Source organism: Megascapheus bottae, chromosome 11 (genome assembly GCF_031878675.1).
Source record: "Megascapheus bottae isolate mThoBot1 chromosome 11, mThoBot2.hap1, whole genome shotgun sequence".
Taxonomy (NCBI): Eukaryota; Metazoa; Chordata; class Mammalia; order Rodentia; family Geomyidae; genus Megascapheus; species Megascapheus bottae.
In genome coordinates this window covers 23,524,310-23,543,225 of record NC_143519.1, presented here as the reverse complement: position 1 = coordinate 23,543,225, position 18,916 = coordinate 23,524,310, and the positions used below count along the sequence as shown (strand labels likewise).

General features: G+C 40.2%; 1 protein-coding gene across 7 annotated transcripts in view; it reads left to right on the top strand.

Moving 5' to 3' along the window:
- Lmo7 (LIM domain 7) overlaps positions 1-17,792 on the top strand; it is a 144,333-nt gene extending 126,541 nt beyond the window's left edge. For 6 of the 7 annotated variants that reach the window (XM_090342022.1, XM_090342019.1, XM_090342018.1 and 3 more), the window contains 11 exons: positions 1,697-1,722; positions 1,929-2,033; positions 2,776-2,868; positions 3,729-4,066; positions 4,912-4,977; positions 7,515-7,567; positions 10,609-10,822; positions 11,935-12,231; positions 14,321-14,429; positions 15,696-15,798; positions 17,127-17,792. In XM_090342022.1, the coding sequence (XP_090198148.1) occupies positions 1,697-1,722; positions 1,929-2,033; positions 2,776-2,868; positions 3,729-4,066; positions 4,912-4,977; positions 7,515-7,567; positions 10,609-10,822; positions 11,935-12,231; positions 14,321-14,429; positions 15,696-15,798; positions 17,127-17,149 (1,427 nt within the window). In that variant the 3' untranslated portion in view covers positions 17,150-17,792. The remainder of the gene's footprint in view (positions 1-1,696; positions 1,723-1,928; positions 2,034-2,775; positions 2,869-3,728; positions 4,067-4,911; positions 4,978-7,514; positions 7,568-10,608; positions 10,823-11,934; positions 12,232-14,320; positions 14,430-15,695; positions 15,799-17,126) is intronic. The other variant, XM_090342024.1, reaches the window with a different exon arrangement.
- Positions 17,793-18,916: the final 1,124 nt, after the last annotated feature.

Below are 18,916 nucleotides of genomic sequence, written 5' to 3'. Positions count from 1 at the left end.
TTTAGGCAAACATATAAGATCCCCCTCGCCTTTTTTTTTTTTAAAGGACTGAGGGCATAGTTCAAGAAGCAGAGTGCCTGCTTAGCAAGTGCAAGTCCCTGAGTTCATCTGCTCATAGCCACCAAAATACAAAAACAAGAGCAAGAACAGTGGTATTTGGCTGCTATGGAATGGTGGCTTTAGAGTGTCCAATTGACTGCTTTGTTGACTTTGAAATACATTCAAAATCAATACATGTTGGTTGCAAATGATGATTTAAGAGTTATCCATGATGGTGTAGTTTGGCAGGGTTGCCTAGGAAGTGTGTTGCATGCCAGAGTTCCAACCCCTTCACATTTGTCCAGTCCTCTGTCTCTTGAATGGGTGCTCTCTCTTCAATGCTAATAAGGAACTTAAAAGTAACACCTAACATTTTAGATGTGATGACCAGAGTACGTGGTACTGGTACTGTCTAAAATGTTAGTGTTTCTTTTAAGGTGAATGAACCATGTATAAATCTGCTTTGTAACATACTGGGTTTGTGTCTTTGTGTTCACTGTCTAGGTAAGGTCTCTTTTTGACCAGCAGCACAAACAGTAGCTCTGCATGTCTATTGGTGTCTCTATCTGTAGTGTTATTGATTCAATTTTTAAATTAAACTCCCATTTTCCTATGGCTATTTCATTGAAATGGTATTATATTCCTAATGCAAATTGGCTCAAACAAAATAATTCCTTTTCTTTCTCTATTCTAATTTTCTTTTGGCTTTTCATCAACAAGCTGTTTCAGGAAAGCATATTTTCCTAAAGCTTGCAGCAGTTTTCTTAAGCTATATGAGTAATTTATTTGTGAGCTGTGGTTTTTAGGAAAAGTTAAAAACAATGCTGGCATACCTTCTGTAACTTAAAAAAATTACCAGCATATGCCACACACACACACACACACACACACACACACACACACACACACACACACACACTTCTGTAAAGATGAAAGGAAATGAAAGAAATTGTTCCTGCAAGTTTGCACATAGTTCTTGTATAAGAAAGTAGAAATGTTCTTGAAGACATTTGTTGTAGTGGCATAGTTATTTAAAGTAGCTCAATAGCAAGAGGACCTGAAAAATATTGTTGTATTGTGGTCGAAGAAATAGCTAGATTTGATAGATGATATAACATATGAGCTCTTTTTTTTTGCCAAACAAATAATACCCAATTTGCTGATAGAACCTTGAAACTTGTTTAGAGACATCTATTGATTGGTCTCTAGTATCTACAGTTTTGGGGATGCCATTTACCTTCTTGTTACTCAATTTGAGTTTAGAAGATGAAGACAATGGACTTAGAGGGAGGAAAGCTTACGTACTTTGGAGGCTGAGATCTGAGGATGGTGGCTTGAAGCAAGCCTGGACAAGAAAGCCTGTGAGACTCTTATATCCAATTAAAAATGAAAAAAAGCAAAGTGGAGCCTGTGGCTCATATGGTAGAGTGCTAGCCTTGAGCAAAAAGGCCAAGGGACAGTGTCCACGTCCTGAGTTCAGGCAAATATCAACAAGACACACACACGCACGCACACACATGCACACACACACAGCATGCTAATGGCATTTCACTTAATAGCATAGAGAACTAGAGATATACCTCTGAAATTATTTGATAGAAATGGAAGGACTTACATTGTATTTTTCTTCTCTCCTTGCTCATGTGCTGGAATGTAGGAAGCTCTGATTCTGTGGTTCCTGATGTAAGTAGTATTATTTTGTTATTGGAAATAAATATGGGGAGGGGTTTAGAGATACAAAATTAGTACTCCAGAGAGTAGCCTTTGCATTATTATTATCATTTTATTTGCCCTGGTACCCTTGCCGAGTTGAAGAATTGATACACGAATTGATGACTTGATGAGGTTTGTTGATTTTTGTTTGTATATCTTGTCTGGAAACTGGTCAGCTTCCTGTTCCAAGCCTCAGTGCCCCGAGTCGCTGGGCATGGGATCAAGAGGAGGAGCGAAAGCGGCAGGAGCGGTGGCAGAAGGAGCAGGACCGCCTGCTGCAGGTAGCACTGGCTGGATGGGGGAGCATTGGAAAGTAGGCTTTGTTTTATGGTTCTTTTCTGGACCATGTCAACAAGCATTAATGAGCAAATTTTGCTGGATGCTAGTGGCTCATGCCTGTCATCCTATCTACTCAGGAGGCTGAGATCTGAGGATTAAAGTTTGAAGTCAGCCCAGGCTGAGAAATTTTGAAGACTTTTATCTTCAATCTACCACTTGTGTCAAAAATCTAAAACACAGTGCCCAGGCCCTGCGATCAAGCTCTAGCACCACAGGAAAAAAAAAAAAGAAATTTTATTATTATTTTTGTGGAACTGGAGATTAAATTCAGAGCTTTCTACCAATTAAACTATGTCTTTGTCCTTTTTGTTTAATTTGATTTTGAAGTAGAGTCCTGTATTAGTCTTGCCTGGCCAGGCTTAGTTTGTTATTCTCCTATGTCTCCCTAGGAGCTGGCGTCACAGACAAATGCTACCATTCTAGCCAAATTCTGAAAAGCAAACCCAAACCAACCCCTCTTTTAATGAATTCTATGATGATAAGAGAAGGTCATGTGTCAAATGTGGCATGTCTAGCTTCCATTTTAGTTCAATACAAGCTCTTTTCTGTTTTCTGGACTAAAACTTGATTAAGTGAAAGTAAAATAAGTTTTTATAGAGCGAGGGGAACTTTTAGAGATAGCAAAGATATTAAAGACTTAAAACCATGAAAAATTAATGTTGATTCATTAATATTTTCTCATAGGAAAAATACCAGCGTGAGCAGGAGAAACTGAGGGAAGAGTGGCAAAAGGCTAAACAGGAGGCTGAGAGAGAGAACTCTAAGTATTTGGATGAGGTAGTGTTGAAATGTGTCTTTTCAGTTCTCTTCTTGCTCTTTCCTTCAGCAAAATCAGCCAGGAAGCAAGACTTCTCATTACCCTCTCATTTGAAGCACACATTTGCCTCTGTTGCTTTTTTGGGATATGTAATGAATTCTGGTGGATTTGCATTTTTCTTTTGATCTTTTAGCTTTCTTCCTAAGTTTTCTATTGCATCATCAAGTCATAGTATCAATAGAACTTTAGTCCTCCTTTCTTCTAAAAGTTATTGGCTGTATGGGGGACAGTAGTTCATGGTTTTATTTATGTATACACACACACACACACACACACACACACACACATATATATGTGTATATATATGCTATATTCCAATCAGTTTCACTCCCTGGGCCCTTTCCTCTAAGAAACAGCATCTTCAACAGATTTCCTAGTTCCATGTTCATAGTTGGAAATAATCTATTTTGACAACATTTAATCCTCTTTATTCTCCTCTCAGCATCTCCCTTTCCCCAACTACCAGTCCACTGTTTTTTGTTTTGTTTTGTTTTGTTTTTTGGCCAGTCCTGGCTTGAACTCAGGGCCTGAGCACTGTCTTTGGACTTTCTCAAGGCTAGAGTTCTACCATTTGAGCCACAGAACCACTTCTGGCTTTTTTCTATGTATGTGATACCAAGGAATGGAACCCAGGTTTTCATGCATGCTAGGTAAGCACTCTACCACTAGGCCAAACTCCTAGCCCAGTCCATTGTTTATTAAGTGATGAACTCTACTTGACTTGGAATTCTGGGCTGCTTTCAACTCATTTGAAACTAAATCTATATGTATATGATTACAGCCACTGAGATGGATTTCTCTTCTTCTCTTGACCACATAGGAGCTTATGGTCCTGAACTCAAACAACATGTCTCTGACCATGCGTCAGCCTACTGTTTCCAGCTGGGAAGCTACGTGGAGTGAAGGCTCCAAGTCCTCTGACCGAGAAGGAACCCGAGCAGGAGAGCAGGAGAGGAGTCATCAGGAAGACGAGGTGCCTGCAGAGGATCAAAGACAGAAACTGCAGGAGCAACTCATTCTTGAGCAAGAGAGGAAACTGAAGGAGCAGCAACAGATGCAAGAAGAGGAGGAGCGGAAGCAGCATGAGGCTGCTGAGGCCCAGAAGCACCAGGCAGAGAGAGAGAGGGAGACTTCGGTCAAAATCTACCAGTATAGGAGGTCTGTCACATGCCCAGGGCTAGCACGGTTATTTCACAAATCTGGCTTTGCTATATCCATCCTCTGTGCCACCTGCACTCAGTGACTGGTTCTCTGTGCCCTGTCATCTTTACTGTATGTGACTGAGCACAGTCAGCTAGTAGAGTCTTTTAAGTCACCCTAATTCTGTGCTTGACTCTGCTGATAGCTTTCTGTCACATCAGAGCACATTCAAAGATAAGTAGATTCATGGATGACTTTGTGCAAGCTCCATGATGTCACTTGCCTGTATTTTCCTGTATTTTACAGTTCTGCCTCACACACACACGCTTCCAGTCACCCTGGTTCCTCCTTCTGTAAGAATACCCTGGATGTTTGCATTTTTCTATTCTCTCTGCTTTAAAAAGCCTTTCCTCAAATGCCTGTGTGGCTTGCTCAGCCTTACTCAAATATCTGCTCAAATGCCACCTTCCCATTCTTTCTAGAACATCTGATGTTAAAAATGTACCTCTTCTCTTCCCTATCCTTTCTGTCCATGTGTCATTAACCTGTTTTGTATTAAAGCCTGCATTTATCTGTTGGCCTTCCTGCCTCCAGGAAAATATAGGTGCCACAAGGCTAGCAACTTTGTTTTTATTCTCTAGTATTACTCTAGTACATTTCTGGAACATGGCCTGTCCCCATCCTTTCTGTAGAGTGAATGAATGTATGAATATCGAATGCTGGCACTAGTAGGAGGTTTTCTGCTAAGTCCATTTGCATGAAAAGTTAAGAGTAACAATATTTTGATAACCTGCTGTGCAGTCAGAGGAAATCTTAGACGTTTATTATATATTTTGACTATATTTCCCCCCATCTTTTTTTAGACCTGTTGATTCCTATGACATACCCAAGAGAGAGGAAGAATCTTCAGGTTTGCTTCCTAGTGACAGGTATGTGAGACAGACACTTCCTTTTGTCTGGTTGGTAGTAATGGGGTCTTCAGATGAATGTTCTAGAGCTTATCTAGATTTTAGCTTACCCATTTGTCTTTTGTAGGGTACCAATATAACTTGTGTATCACTGAGCTTTTGCTGTGGAACAAATAACCCTGTATTTTGATCCTAATTTTGTATATCATTTTGTGTGTTCACTTCATTACTAGTTATCTAAATTTGTCTAGCAGATATGCTGCTGGTTAAGTGGAGTTGGCAGGTTGGCAAGTCAGTGTGGTCTTAAATGGTGGTTGTTCAGGGAAAAGAGAATTAGAGGATGACAGAGTAGAGTTAAGTGACTGGCTTAAGTTTATAGAGCGGAGAAAAGCCATAGGTCTTCAGAGGAGGAAGAATACTACAAGGACACTGGACACCTTAGGAGAATGGTGTCCATATTTTTTTTTTGTCAGTCCTGGGCTTGATCTCAGGGCCTGAGTACTGTTCTTGGGCTTTCTCAAGGCCAGAGCTCTACCACTTGAGTCACAGCACCACTTCTGGCTTTTTTCTATGTATGTGGGACTGAGGAATTGAACCTGGGTCTTCGTGCATGCTAGGCAAGCACTCTACCAGTAGGCCAAACTCTCAGCCCCAAGGTGTCCATAATTGTAATTCACTGTAACCTTTACCTAAAAATATTGATCAAGATGCATTGTATTTATAAATTGACATGTTCAATCGTAACCCCTTTGTACAACTACTTCTTGATAATTAAAACGTTAAATAAAGTCTTCAAAATTTTTTATTTTTACTTTTCTTCTTTGGAGATTATGTCACCCAGGTTAATCTGGAATGAACTAATTACTTGAGTCTGGCCTGGGGGTGCTTCCTGCCTCAGCTTCCTGAGTGCTAGGATTATAGGCATGCATTATCATAATTCCATACTATTTGAAAAATTGCTAGCAATTGCTTAGTATTACTGTTACCAAAAGGTTAGCCAAGGACATTTTCAATGAGAATTGTTGAACTGCTAGTCACTCATCTGAAAAGCTATATGTTTAAAAATGTTTCCTAAATCATTACGTTCTCATGTTTCAAGGTAGTTTTAAAAATGTTTTGTAATTTTTAAATCACCAAGGTCTTCTGAACGGAGTTATAGTCTATCAGTAGTTAGTGTGGAACCATTACCTTGTATGTGCATGGCTGAAATCCTTCCTTTAGAGAAGGCTTTTCTTTAGAGGAGGCTTAGTTATTAGATACCAGAAAAGACAAAAACTGCAGGCAATGAGGCTGGTTGGAAAGGACTCAGAGTAGGAAAAGAAAAGGAATAAATAGCTAGAAAAAAGTCTAGTGATAAATGCTGTTTACAGTGAATCCCTCTGAGTAACTGTAGATCACTAAAATGTATAAAGCTATGATATGTAACTCATTACCTGCAGGATAGATAATTAAAATGGAGGAGAAAGAATCTAAAGGAATCTTAGAAAATGCACAACACCCTTAGGCAATGCTGATGAAGAATGCCCCAGGGGAACTGAGGAGGAGTTATGTATGTATACAGTCTGCCGCATGAACGACTCCCTAGGTTCAAACCTCAGTATTGAAAAAAGTATTAATATATAGCATATCATCCTATTATAGAAAGTGCATGTGAATATGAATATAATTCACTGTATCTATATCTAGATATACTACAGTATATAATAGCATGCCACAACTGGAAAACAACTACCTTAGTGAATCATTTTACTTGCATTCACTAAAACAAAATACTTAATATCAAATGTTTAGCCTCGAACTCATGAGCCTCCTTATCTCTGTCTCCTAAGAAATTGGGATTCTGGGTTTCTACCACTACATTTAGTGTCACTAAGGTCAATATTCCTAGCAGAGTGAGAATGAGATTAGCAAATGTTGATTTGTATACCTAAAGATTAGGCACCTTCAGAAGTTGCCAATGCAGTGAGCTTTACAAAAGGTAGAATCCTGTTTGGAACACTAGGCTCGTATTTCATAAATTGACTCTATAATGATCACTAGTGTTGTAGCGCCCCACACATGGACATCCTGTTTCTGGGGCAGTGTGGAAGAGACAGGGCAGTCTGACTCTGGGTGAACTGGTGGCAGATGCTTTGTAAACATGGTAAGATTAAGATCTGGAGTGGAGTGAGCTTTGTAAGTAATCATTATTTTACCTGTTAAATAAGCTAGAAAAGTATGGTTAAACATATATGTCTATTTTTAGCATCTCACTCCTTTTTTCTGCTAGTTGGCACAATGTGAAAAATTCCCTGGTTTAAAAATATACTTCTCTGATGGAAAGGGTGACAATAGATTAAGGTACACTATACTCATAAATTGACATGTAGAATTGAAACCTTTTCTTATGACTATTTAAAGATAATAATAGAAAAAGGTATTGAGAAAAATAGAATATTCTCAACAGACATAGGAAATACATCGTCTCGAAAACATCTTTACTTTGGTGTTTTTTAAATTTTATAAATATGGAAAACATGTTCTTATTAACAAAATATACATAATATTCTGTGTTTTAGGAGTAAATCCAGATCAACTACTGAACTAGATGACTACTCTACAAATAAAAATGGTAACTGTGATTTTTTTCCTCTCTCAAATTCCTTCAATCACAATTGCTTATCAGTGCTTTCATGCTATGATTAGTTTTTTTAAGGCAGGATATAGCAGGTTCATTAAAATAACAAAATATTTACTGTTGTTAGTGTCTGGAAAATAACTATGGTGTGTATTTTGGCTGTATAATGTGAAGAGATTGGAAGATTAACATAGTTTAAGTAGCTAATGCAGTGTGTGGGAATGCTGAAGAGGGATGCTGGTGATTTCATCTGGCTGCTAAAGAAATAGGTCAGAAAATATTTCTGCATTATATCACACAAATTTGAAGTTCTATATTTAAATATATCAAAAAATGGAAATTGATTATTTCACTAACTGTGAACATAATTTGGAACCTGGAATTATTAGTATGAACTTGCATCACTAAGAAAAAGCAACAAGTGTCATTTCAGGCAGAGTTTGTACAAATAGATACTGGGCACTTACCCAAAGTGGTGAAGGTCCAGGAAAGGACTGAAGTGGACAGACACCCCTTCCCTGCCCCCAGCTCTAGCTCACTGCTGATGTGTGGGGAAATACAACCTCTGATTGACACGTATTTCTAGTGTACAAATGCAATTAATGACAACAACAAAAATCCAACTTTTTTTATGTGTTGTCTTTCAGTTGCTAAGAGGGAAATATATGAGCAAACTGTATCTGTTAGCTCTGGAAGTGAGTGGTAGGTAGTTGGTAACTTGTGGTTGAAGCTTATAAAATTGACTTAGTTCCCATTAGTGCTTTTGGTCCTGTCTTTGCTTCTTGCTTTGACATGTAGGATCTGCCACTATCTTGGCTTTTATTTTGCAGTATTTTTTTTGTTGTTCTTCAAGAACTTAGTGAAATGTTTAACGATGACATTATCCTCTCTCTAAAGTCTCAACTTAGCAGATACTTTGTGATAAGGTTCTTCTGGTCTTTGTGCCTTTTAGCGTTTGGATTTTCCATCTCTTTCACCCTGAACTTGACCCTAGCCATCATTAAAATTCTAGTTTACGCACTTCTGTCTTCCATGAAGCACTTCTGGACTGTGGTGATTATATCCTGCTCTGAATAAAACATAGGGCCTGCTAGTGCAATAACTGCCATTGTAGCCAGCTCATAATTCTGTTTTGTGTCTAGTCTTTTTATATTTATTCATTTTTGTTGGTCGTGAGGCTTGAACTCTGGGCCTGGGCACTGTCCCTGAGCTCTTCAACTCAAGGCTACTGCTCTACCCCTGAAGCCACAAAGCCCCACTTCCCATTTTCTAGTGATTAATTGGAGATAAGTCTCACATTCTTCAGTGACCCAGCTGGCTTTAAATGGCGATCCTCAGATCTCAGTCTCCCAAGTAGCTAGTGTTACAGGCATGAGCCACCATGCCCCACTGTTATTTTTATTTTCAGTATCTCTTCTTCCCTTTACTAACCAATTGTAAAATCCTGAGTTGCAGCCAATAGAAATCATTAAATATTTGGTGAAATAACCTGGTTATGGCAATAGGACTTTGTGAAATAGAAAATGTTTTATGTAAAACCTGATGAAATTGATAAACTGTCCTACTTGTGAATAAGTATAAAAAGACTTAGGTATATCTGCTCACTGATGATTGGAAAGAACTCAAGCACAGTCTGTGGTTTCAGAGACTTTGTAAGAATGACAATAGCAGTGAATCTATAGAAAGAAAGAAAATTAATCCATAGGTAGAGTTTCCTCCTATGAACAAAGACTGGCATGACACTTGAAAATTGTGGATATTAATTAGCAAATCCAAGAGACAAAGCCCTCATTATTATAATTTAAGTTATGTAAGTGTTATAACAGAAACAAATGTGACAACTTTTAGGTAATAAATAAGCTCTTATTCCTACAAACTTTATTACTGACATATTACTTATGGCCCAAGAAAACTTCGGCCATGTCAGCCAGGCATAAATCCAGTCTTCTCATCTTCTCTTTAAGTTCCCCCCTTCGCTCCCCCACCTTCTCCCCAGTCATGGGGCTCTAACTTGGGGTCTGAGCACTATCCCTGAGTTCTTGCTCAAGGCTAGTGCTCTACTACTTTTAGCTATAGTGCCACTTCTAGTTCTTGGGTGGTTAATTGGAAATAAGAGTCTCACAGATTTTCCTATTCCAGCTGGTTTGAACCGTGATCCTCAGATCTTAGCCTCCTGGGAAACTAGGATTATAGGCATGAGCTACCAGTGCCTGGCATTTTTTTTGCCAGTCCTTGGGCTTGAACTCAGGGCCTGAGCACTGTCCTTGGGCTTTCTCAGGGCTAGCGTCCTGCCACTTGAGCCACAGCATCACTTCTGGCTTTTTCTATGAATGTGGTACCAAGGAATGGATCCTGGGTCTTTAACCATGCTAGGCAAGCACTCTATCACTAGGCCAAGCTCTGCCCCCCCCCCTTTTTTTTAAAGAAAACATCCCTGTTTCCTTTCATAGTTGTAACAGCTAAGTATGTGCTTAACTGATGGGATTTAGGAAGAAAGGAAAAAGTGGAAGACAACAGTGTTCTCGAATGTTTCGTTGGAACATTGCTGTAATGTGTACTTGTTCTTCACTTTTGCAGGCAGCCTCTGTGTTCATCCCCAGTGCATTCTCCCCAGTGCTTCAGGTGTGGGACTAGAACTTACAGAAATAGGAAGCAGGGAGTTACTTTTTGTTCTCATACAGCCACCTTACTGGAAATGGACAATGTTAGCATGTGTGCATAATGTCTCATATGAGCTATCTTGGGACGTTTATCTACTATCTCTATCTTCTTTGCTTTCCTTTCCTTTGTTTTTACCAGTCCTGGGGCTTGAACTCAGGGCTTGAGCACTGTCCTTGGGTTTTCTCAAGGCTAGAGCTTAACCACTTGAGGCACAGCACCACTTCTGGCTTTTTCTATATGTGTGGTACTAAGGAATTGAACCCATGTCTTTGTGCATGCTAGGCAAGCACTCTACCACTAGGCCAGGCTCTTAGCCTACTACCTTATTTTCTGTATTATTCCTGATTTGTTGTTGTTCTGTGCTTTTAATTTAGGAAGCAGCAAATATTTAGACCAAATTGGGAGCGCTGGCTTTTCACAGAGGAGCTCCAAGAAGGATCCAGTTCCCTCGGGGGCAGAGTTGGAGAGACAGCAAATCCTCCAGGAAATGAGGAAGAGGACCTCCCTCCACAATGACAACAGCTGGATCCGCCAGCGCAGCTCCAGTGTGAATAAAGAGCCCATTTGTCTGCCTGGGATGATGAGAAGGTGAGACTACAAGAATTACTTCCTCTCTGCTGGGCCGGCCAATAGCCATGCATGATGGCTATTGGGGCTGGAGAATGAGCCTCTTTTGCTTTTCAGCTTACTTAAGGCTAAGGGAGAGAATGGAAGTAGGAAAAGATGCTATTACATATCAGGCACAAGTCTGACGACAATTTTGAGTTACCTTTGGTAGATCAGTATTAATTCTAGTGTTCAGTTTTTTGAGAGATTTCTCTAAAATTTGTATTAAAGTCAATGTTGAGTTAAATCCAATGTATTCAATTTCAGGGAAAGGGACGTTGAACAGTTGTTGAGATTTAGGGTTCTGGGGGACAAATGAACAAGCACCTCTCAAGATTCATGTGGGAATCAGAACAACTTTGGTTTGAAAGCTAGGGCCACTCTCCATGGTTCCTCCTAAGGACAAGCTAACTTCTGGGCAATTAAAAGTATTTTGTCTAAACTGGGAGGTAGTGACTCACACCTCCTAGCTGTTCAGGAGATTGAAATATGAGGATTGAAGTTCAAAGCCAACCTGGATGGAACTCTTATCTCTAATAAGTTTTCAAAAAATAAAAAACTGGCAGGTCAAGAGCACCTGCCTTAAATAAAAAAGACCAGTGAAAGCTTGAGGTCTTGAGTTCCATGTCCTAGTATCAATACACACGTATCTTATCTAGTGTTGTAAAGATTAAGGTAAATAAATACTTTGACAAAAAATGTCTACCTTAGTTCATCTCTTCAAGTGCTTCAAGTAAATTTTTGGGTAAATTCTGAAGGGCTTTAAGATGTATAAATTTCAATCATTAAAAGTTCTAAGGGAGAAGTAAACATGTTCTTAATTAAAAAAATGTTTTTCTTTTTAACCTTGGTTTCTATTCATTCTTTTATTAAAACATCAAGCAAATAAAACTAGGATTATTTGAAATGTGAAATGTCTTGTGCCATTGATGATGAGGAACAATTGACTTGTTGAAGCAGTTTTATACATAACTCAGTCACACCTGCCTAGGAAATGCATAAAAGTGCATATTCCAGGGGCACATTGGCTGACGTGTGGAGTAGATTTCCAGTTGAATAGCTCATGATTTCGGCCTGTCCTGTGTGTGTTTCAGAGGCGAGTCTCTAGATAACCTGGACTCCCCCCGCTCCTGGTCTTGGAGGCAGTCTCCCTGGCACAGTCAGTCCGCAGGTGTCTCTGCCTCCTCTTCTGTTCAGGACTTCAGTCGCCCACCACCTCAGCTACTGTCCACATCAAACCGTGCCTACATGCGGAACCCCGCGTCCAGCATCCCCTCCTCTTCAGCTGGCTCGGCGAAGACCACCGTCCTGGGCATGGTGACCTCACAGTCCCCTACTCCACGCAGCCATTCCCCTTCCACTTTGCAGTCGGGGTCTCAGCTTCGCAACAGGTAAGGCCCCTTCCCTTTGGTCCTAGGAGTATTTTGTCTTGGAGACTTTCTCTACGTCTTGGCCAAGACTTCCATGAAAAAAAAAGGAAGAAATTCAAACCTTCTGGAGTGTGTCATGTTCAATGGAGATGCTGTCTCAGTGCTGTTCTGTGCTGCCCTAGTAATATCTGTGGTTGCCTAGTAAAACCACCAGAGGCCTTAAAGTCAACTGCTTATTTTTGGGGTCTCCTTGCCTGTGCTGTGGGCAGGGTCTTAGCTATAGGATGTGCCTGAGTAGTTCTTCTTGTAGAATGACAAAACCATATGGTGGTGGCTCATGAATGACTTTCTCATTTCTGAGTAAAAACAGTATTGTAAAATGTTTGATTAGCTTTATGACATCATGGTAGAAACTGACTTTTTAGGAAACAAGGTTGGAAGAAAAACTGTCTTCAAGCTGTATTGCCAGGAAACTGTTAACAAACAAGCAAACAATTGAAGGTTAGATTTCTTTTGGGGGGATTTGGAATAACAATCATTGCTTGCAGCCTGTTTGGTTGCTGACATTGTCCAGGTTATAATAAGCAGCTGGGTTCTATAGGTCATGTTGATGCGGGGAGTGTGTGAGTTTGGTAACATCCTGGGAAGCCGCTTGCCTTGTTCTGTGGGATCAAGCCTTGGGCTCAGTGTGAGTGACGTTTTGAAATCTTCGTGGCTTCTCTACAGGTCTTTTGTGCCACACTTACTTCCGACAGAAATACTTCTCTATGGAGTTCTCCCAGAATACTGCAAAGTCCTTTTGGCATCTAATACTTTTTATCACAAATAAAGTACCTTAAAAGTTGAAATAGATTGATGCTAGGATTGTTCGATACCAAGTATGAAAGCAGTTTATAGAATCCAAAAGGTTTGTTTGTTTTTAACTTGTACCATCCTCTTCTACTTTGCAATTGGGGTCTGCTGAAGCATTTCAATTCAGAGAAAAGAGGGAAGGATTTAATGGCCAGTTTGTTGGGAGAGGCAAAACCTGTGTAATTTGCTCACCCAGAACACCATGCTAAGAGAAGAGAAACAGAGGCAGACTGTAGGCTTTCTTCCCTGTTCTGAGATAGTCTTCATCTACAAGAAGGTCCTCCAGCATACTTGACCCTGGACAGCCATGCACTGTCCAGTGCCTCTGTGATTCTGGACTAATGCTGGGAGATTCAAGCACCTTAAGTTTTAATTAAATCAGAAATCCCCCTTCTCTCCGCAGCAAAGAGGCAATATCTAGCCATGTCTTTCAGTGTTTGCACTCGTGTTTCTAACTAGAAGGTTAAATGACTAAGCAAGAATGAAAACTAAGATGAGAAGACTGTAGTAGAGGACTCTAGTGCCTTGCTAAGGAGGCCAGGAATACTTGTGGTCTTCTGATGGGTAGTTTGCCATGACTGGAGTTGTGTGTTCTGGAGTTCAATTGGCAGGCTATAAAGGCTCAGAGATAGAAAGGTATTGCTGAGATTCTATGTGCTCTAACAGGGCACCAAGTATACCAAGCAACCGGAACCATTCCTTGAGGTGAGCTGGTGTCAAAGGTTAAAGGATACCATGGGCTTCATTCCAGGTTACCTGTTTCTCCAAAAGATTATATATAGCCCCTTCCTCCCTCCCTCCCTCCCTTCCCTTCCCTTCCTTCCTTCCTTCCTTCCTTCCTTCCTTCCTTCCTTCCTTCCTTCCTTCCTTCCTTCCTTTCACCCTCCCACCCTCCTTCCTTCCTTCCTTCCTTCCTTCCTTCCTTCCTTCCTTCCTTCCTTCCTTCCTTCCTTCCTTCCTTCCTTCTTTCCTTCCCCAGGCCTGGAGCTTGAACTCAGGCCTGGGCGCTGTCCCTGACCTTCTTTTGCTCAGGACCGGCACTCTACCACTTGAGCCACAGCTCCACTGCTGGCTTTTTCCTGCCTAGGGTGGCTTTGAATCTCAATCTTCACATCTCAGCCTCCTGAGGATGATAGGCGTGATTCACCAGCACCCACCTGGCTGAGACTTTGTTAGACGTTCCTTATTGGTAGTGATGAGATGTACTGTTGCACGGCATAGTTACAAGCCTGTTCTCCCCTCCTCGTTCTGTATCTAGGTCAGTGAGTGGGAAGCGCACGTGCTCCTATTGTAATAACATTCTGGGCAAAGGAGCTGCCATGATCATCGAGTCTCTGGGGCTTTGTTACCATTTACATTGTTTTAAGGTGAGACAGAGACAGAATGGCTCATGGGCCTGCAAAAGCTTTGCCTGGGGAGCGCATGGCTGCTTTGAGTGGCTGGGTGTGGTTGGAGGGGAAGCTAACCAGCTAGATGGAGGCGTGTGCTGCGTTTCAGTGCTGTGCTCCAAACGCATATTGCTTGCTGCTCCGTGGTGCTTGTACCATACTACGTCCTAGCTGTGAAAAGGAACTCTGGGGCATCGATGCATTTGCCAAATCTAATCCATTACTATTCTATAAATAAAAAATGTCCCATGTATAAATGTGTTCTTTAACATGGCTGTCACAGGCTTGCTTGAAATATAATTTGCCACTGTTACCAACAGCATAGGGACAATGCAATTCTCACAGTATCAGAGCCTTAACTCTAATACAGAGAATGTGTAAGGAAAAGCTGTGTAAATATTTTCACGATTGCACAGCTGGTGTATACCTGACAGGTTTTGTACCTAGAAGGAACTGGGGCTGTAATCATTTGTTTTGCAGTTTCTGCCTCTAGAGGAGAAATTTGATTTTCTTTTTTGAACTTGCAATTGAGTCAGAACAGAAGTCTCTCTCTGCTGTGGGTTCTGAAGTCCTACAGAGCACAGTTTGTGTTGTAGGCCTGTCCACCACTGGCTTGTGTTGTCCTAGTCAGGAAGTCAGAGTAGTGTCAGAGCCCATGAAGCCGAAATCCCCAGCTTGAAGTGACATACCCACTGGGATCCTTGCCAGACGGAGACCCCCAAATCTCTGGGATTGGCCCATCCCAGAGTAGAGAGGCAGAAACCCAATCTCTGTTCATTTCCTTTTTAAAAATTATTTTTAATATTTTATATTTTGTATTGTTGGGGTAATGTCTTAGAGGGGTTACAGTTATATTCGCCAGGTATCTCTGTTCATTTCTAATAATTCTTTTATGTGGAAATGTCCTCCAGTCCCCCTGTAGGGGGGTGGGAAAGAATCTGAATTTCTTTTTGCCCATCAGTAAATTATTTTGACTTTTTCTGCCTCAAATAAATTTAGGAATAGTCATCTTGTCTGTTAACATTGGCTCTATGAGGTCTTTAATGTCTTACCTGTCTGGCTTAATTTTATCTACTAATCATGTGTCTAATCATCTCTTGGCCTTTCATTTTGTTTCCCCTTTGTTGAGCTATATCCAAGAGCTTAGAGGCTGCATTCTGCTTTGTTATTTTTCTTTCTTTTCTGATGGTAGCTTGAACTTGCTGGAGCCAACTAATTTGTGAGTATTCTTTTTTGTTGCCACAGTGTGTGTCCTGCGCGTGTGACCTTGGCGGCTCATCCTCAGGAGCTGAAGTCAGAATCAGAAACCACCAATTGTACTGCAACGACTGCTATCTCAGATTCAAATGTAAGAGAGCAAATCAAAGAGAAAATTTCTTGCCTTTTGAGGAGGCCGAGGGTTCCCTCGCCTTATCCTGAGCCTGCAGCCACCTCCCCCTCCAGTTCTGGGCCCTGGAGATCTTAGTCTGTTCCTCTTCAGAGAGGGTGTGTAGTGGATGGGCCCTGCTCAGGGTTCTAGCTAGAGTAGGGGAGGGGGCGTCATGGGCTGGAGGAACCAGAGAGGAAGGTGTACCCCAAAGTCAGGGCAATTGCCTTATTTTGTTTGCGAGAACAAAGATTTAAGAATGCAGTCAATCCAAGGGACAGTACAGATGAATCTTCCAGTAAGCTGTGATCAGCTACTTAATTAACTACATCGTCAGCGTATTTCTGTCATCTATAAATGAGGTTTGGTTATGTGATTTAGTCTGTGACCAAGTTTGAAAATGATCATTTAAATAATTAAAGAATGTCAACTTATGCTTACTGCAAATATGTAATTGTATTTCAGTGCATACAATATATATTCTAAAATAACAGAGAACCTTTATCCTGATTATATCGTGTTTCAGTGTCAATGCTGGTACAATGGAGTTTTTCAAAAACTTCCAAGTGCTCAGCATGTATTCCTGTTATAAAATACATAATGTAGGATAGCATGATTAGATTGTATATAATTTCTAGCTACAGCAAGACAATTAATTACTGCTGTATTTATGCTGATCCTTGACACTGGTAACGTGTTTCTTCCTTATTATGAAAGGGTGTTACAAGTTGTATCAGCAAAGCCATTTGCTTTTGAACGCAGAGGTATTTATGTGGCCCCTAATGTGAAGAGTGCTTTGGTAATGGGTGGCGTCCCATCGACTCTCTCTATCAGTGGCATCTCAGCCTTTTTTGCTCAGCTGTCTACTTCTTCCCTGGACACTGATGCTGAGGCTGGAGAATGTCAAGGCTGGACATGAGCCATGTGGTGGTGGGGGTTGGGGGTGTGTGAACGTGTGTGTGTGTTTCTCTCTATTCCAAAGCCAAATAGAATTGATTTTTGGACTCATCATAAAATTGTCCATGCCTTTCTCTCCTTTGGAGCATATAATAGAGACTTGAGTGCAGTTTCTTTCTATATCAGCAATCTATCTATCTATCTATATTTTCTTCTTTCTTTTTTTTAAACAATAAAAAATCGGAGAGTCCAGAGGCTGTGATTTGCCTAGCTTTATCCTAAGCTGAGTGACAGGTGACTCTTTCTGCCTTGTTGGGCCACTCTGGAGTGATGGCTGCATTGTATCCCCTGTGCCGATGGTAACATCTTTCTGAATTTAAGCACTTCTCTCTCTTCTCTCCTTGTCTGATCAGCCGGACGGCCAACTGCCATGTGACGTAAGCCTCCATTCGAAAGCACTGTTGCAGATAGAAGAAGAGATGGTTGCTGCTGATTTAGATCTATAAATACATGTTGTATGTCCTTCCCCCCTCTTTTTTAAATAACTTTTTTTTTGCCTCATTAGATTATATAGGAATACTGTAGTTTTAGTAGATTCTGGATTTTTGATGTTTATTTATAAGAAGGTAATTATGCGTGTGGAAAAAAGTGCAGTATTTGCTTTTTAAATTCAGCATTCTAAAAAATGCACAAGGAAAAAACAAGAACTGCAAAAAATATTTTTTTGAGGCTGATAGTGATCTAGTTTGACACTTGAGTGGTGTTTTGAAGAGGGTATTTTCTTGTTTCATTTTTTAAAAAAGGTTCCTTGAACATTTTCTGAAATAGTTAATATAAATATGTAATGGCACTTGCTTTGTTTATTGTAATGTATGCTAAGTTAATGTGGAACCACATGGAAATTTCATTGAAATCCACTCCTAAATTTGCTTTTTGTATTCTTTCCGCCTGTGTAATGCGATAGGAAAATAATTGAGTTTCTGCACAATTTACTCAATGAGGGGAGCTCTTTTTTCCCACCAGAACTGTGGCTATTGAATTTGAGAATAAAGCTGCTTATTTTCAATAATGAAAAATAACCGTGGTTTATTTGTATACCAGAAGTTATCTCCAGAAATTAGTGAGCATTTCTGTCTAGCTGCATTTGTAAATAAACGTACTGAAGCATTTAATGAGTGGTTCTTTTGTGTTTGTGAATGTATGGGTGAGAGAGACCTTTTAATCATATGCAATTTCTTGATATTTTATTTAACATCTTTACCAAGATATTATTGATAGCACTTATTTAAATTGTACAATTTAACACATTTTGATATGTGTACACCTGTGAAATTATTACCAAGTTTTGTGATTTTGCTGAGAAATTTTAATAGAGAGCTACTTTTATTTTTGGTTGTTATTTTTGATATAATGCAATTGATGTTATATGATTGTATTGTTGGACCATTTTAATCAAATGTTTCATTGTGTTACCCCTGTGAGTTTAGAAAATAGGTAGAGCAAAAGTAACAACAAGGCCATGAGTTTGGCCTAATGGTAGAGTGCTTGTCTAGCATGCACGAAGACCCAAGTTTGATTCCTCAGTACCACATACATAGAAAAGCCGGAAGTAGTGGTGCTGGGGCTCAAGTGATAGAGCATTAGCCTTGTGGAAAACCAAAGGACAGTGCTCAGGCCCTGTGTTCAAGCCACAGGACTGGCAAAATGAATGAATGAATGAATGAATGAATGTAACAACAAAAGAAGGCTTTCTGTTTTAGAAATCTAGAGTGAAAATGAAGGAATGTAAAACATGCAAAAGCAAAAGTATGAGGCTTCTCAACTCTTTTATAAAATGTAAATGTGGGCTGGGAGTTTGGCCTAGTGGTAGTGTGTTTGCTTAGCATGCACAAAGGCTGGGGTTCGATTCCTTGGTACCACATACCTAGACAAAAAGCTGGAAGTGATGCTGTGGCTCAAGGGGTAGAGCACTAGCCTTGAGAAAGTCCAAGGACAGTGCTCAGGCCCTGAGTTCATGCCCCATGACTGGCAAAAAAAATATAAATGTAAATGGGTAATTCTAGGAAATAGATGTGTAGTTGAAAACTTTTAAAGAAAATTTAAAATTTGGTTCCAATTTTTATTTTATTTTTTTGTTGGTCATGGGGCTTGAACTCTGGGCCTGGGCACTGTTTGTGAGCTCTTTTGCTCAAGGCTAATGTTC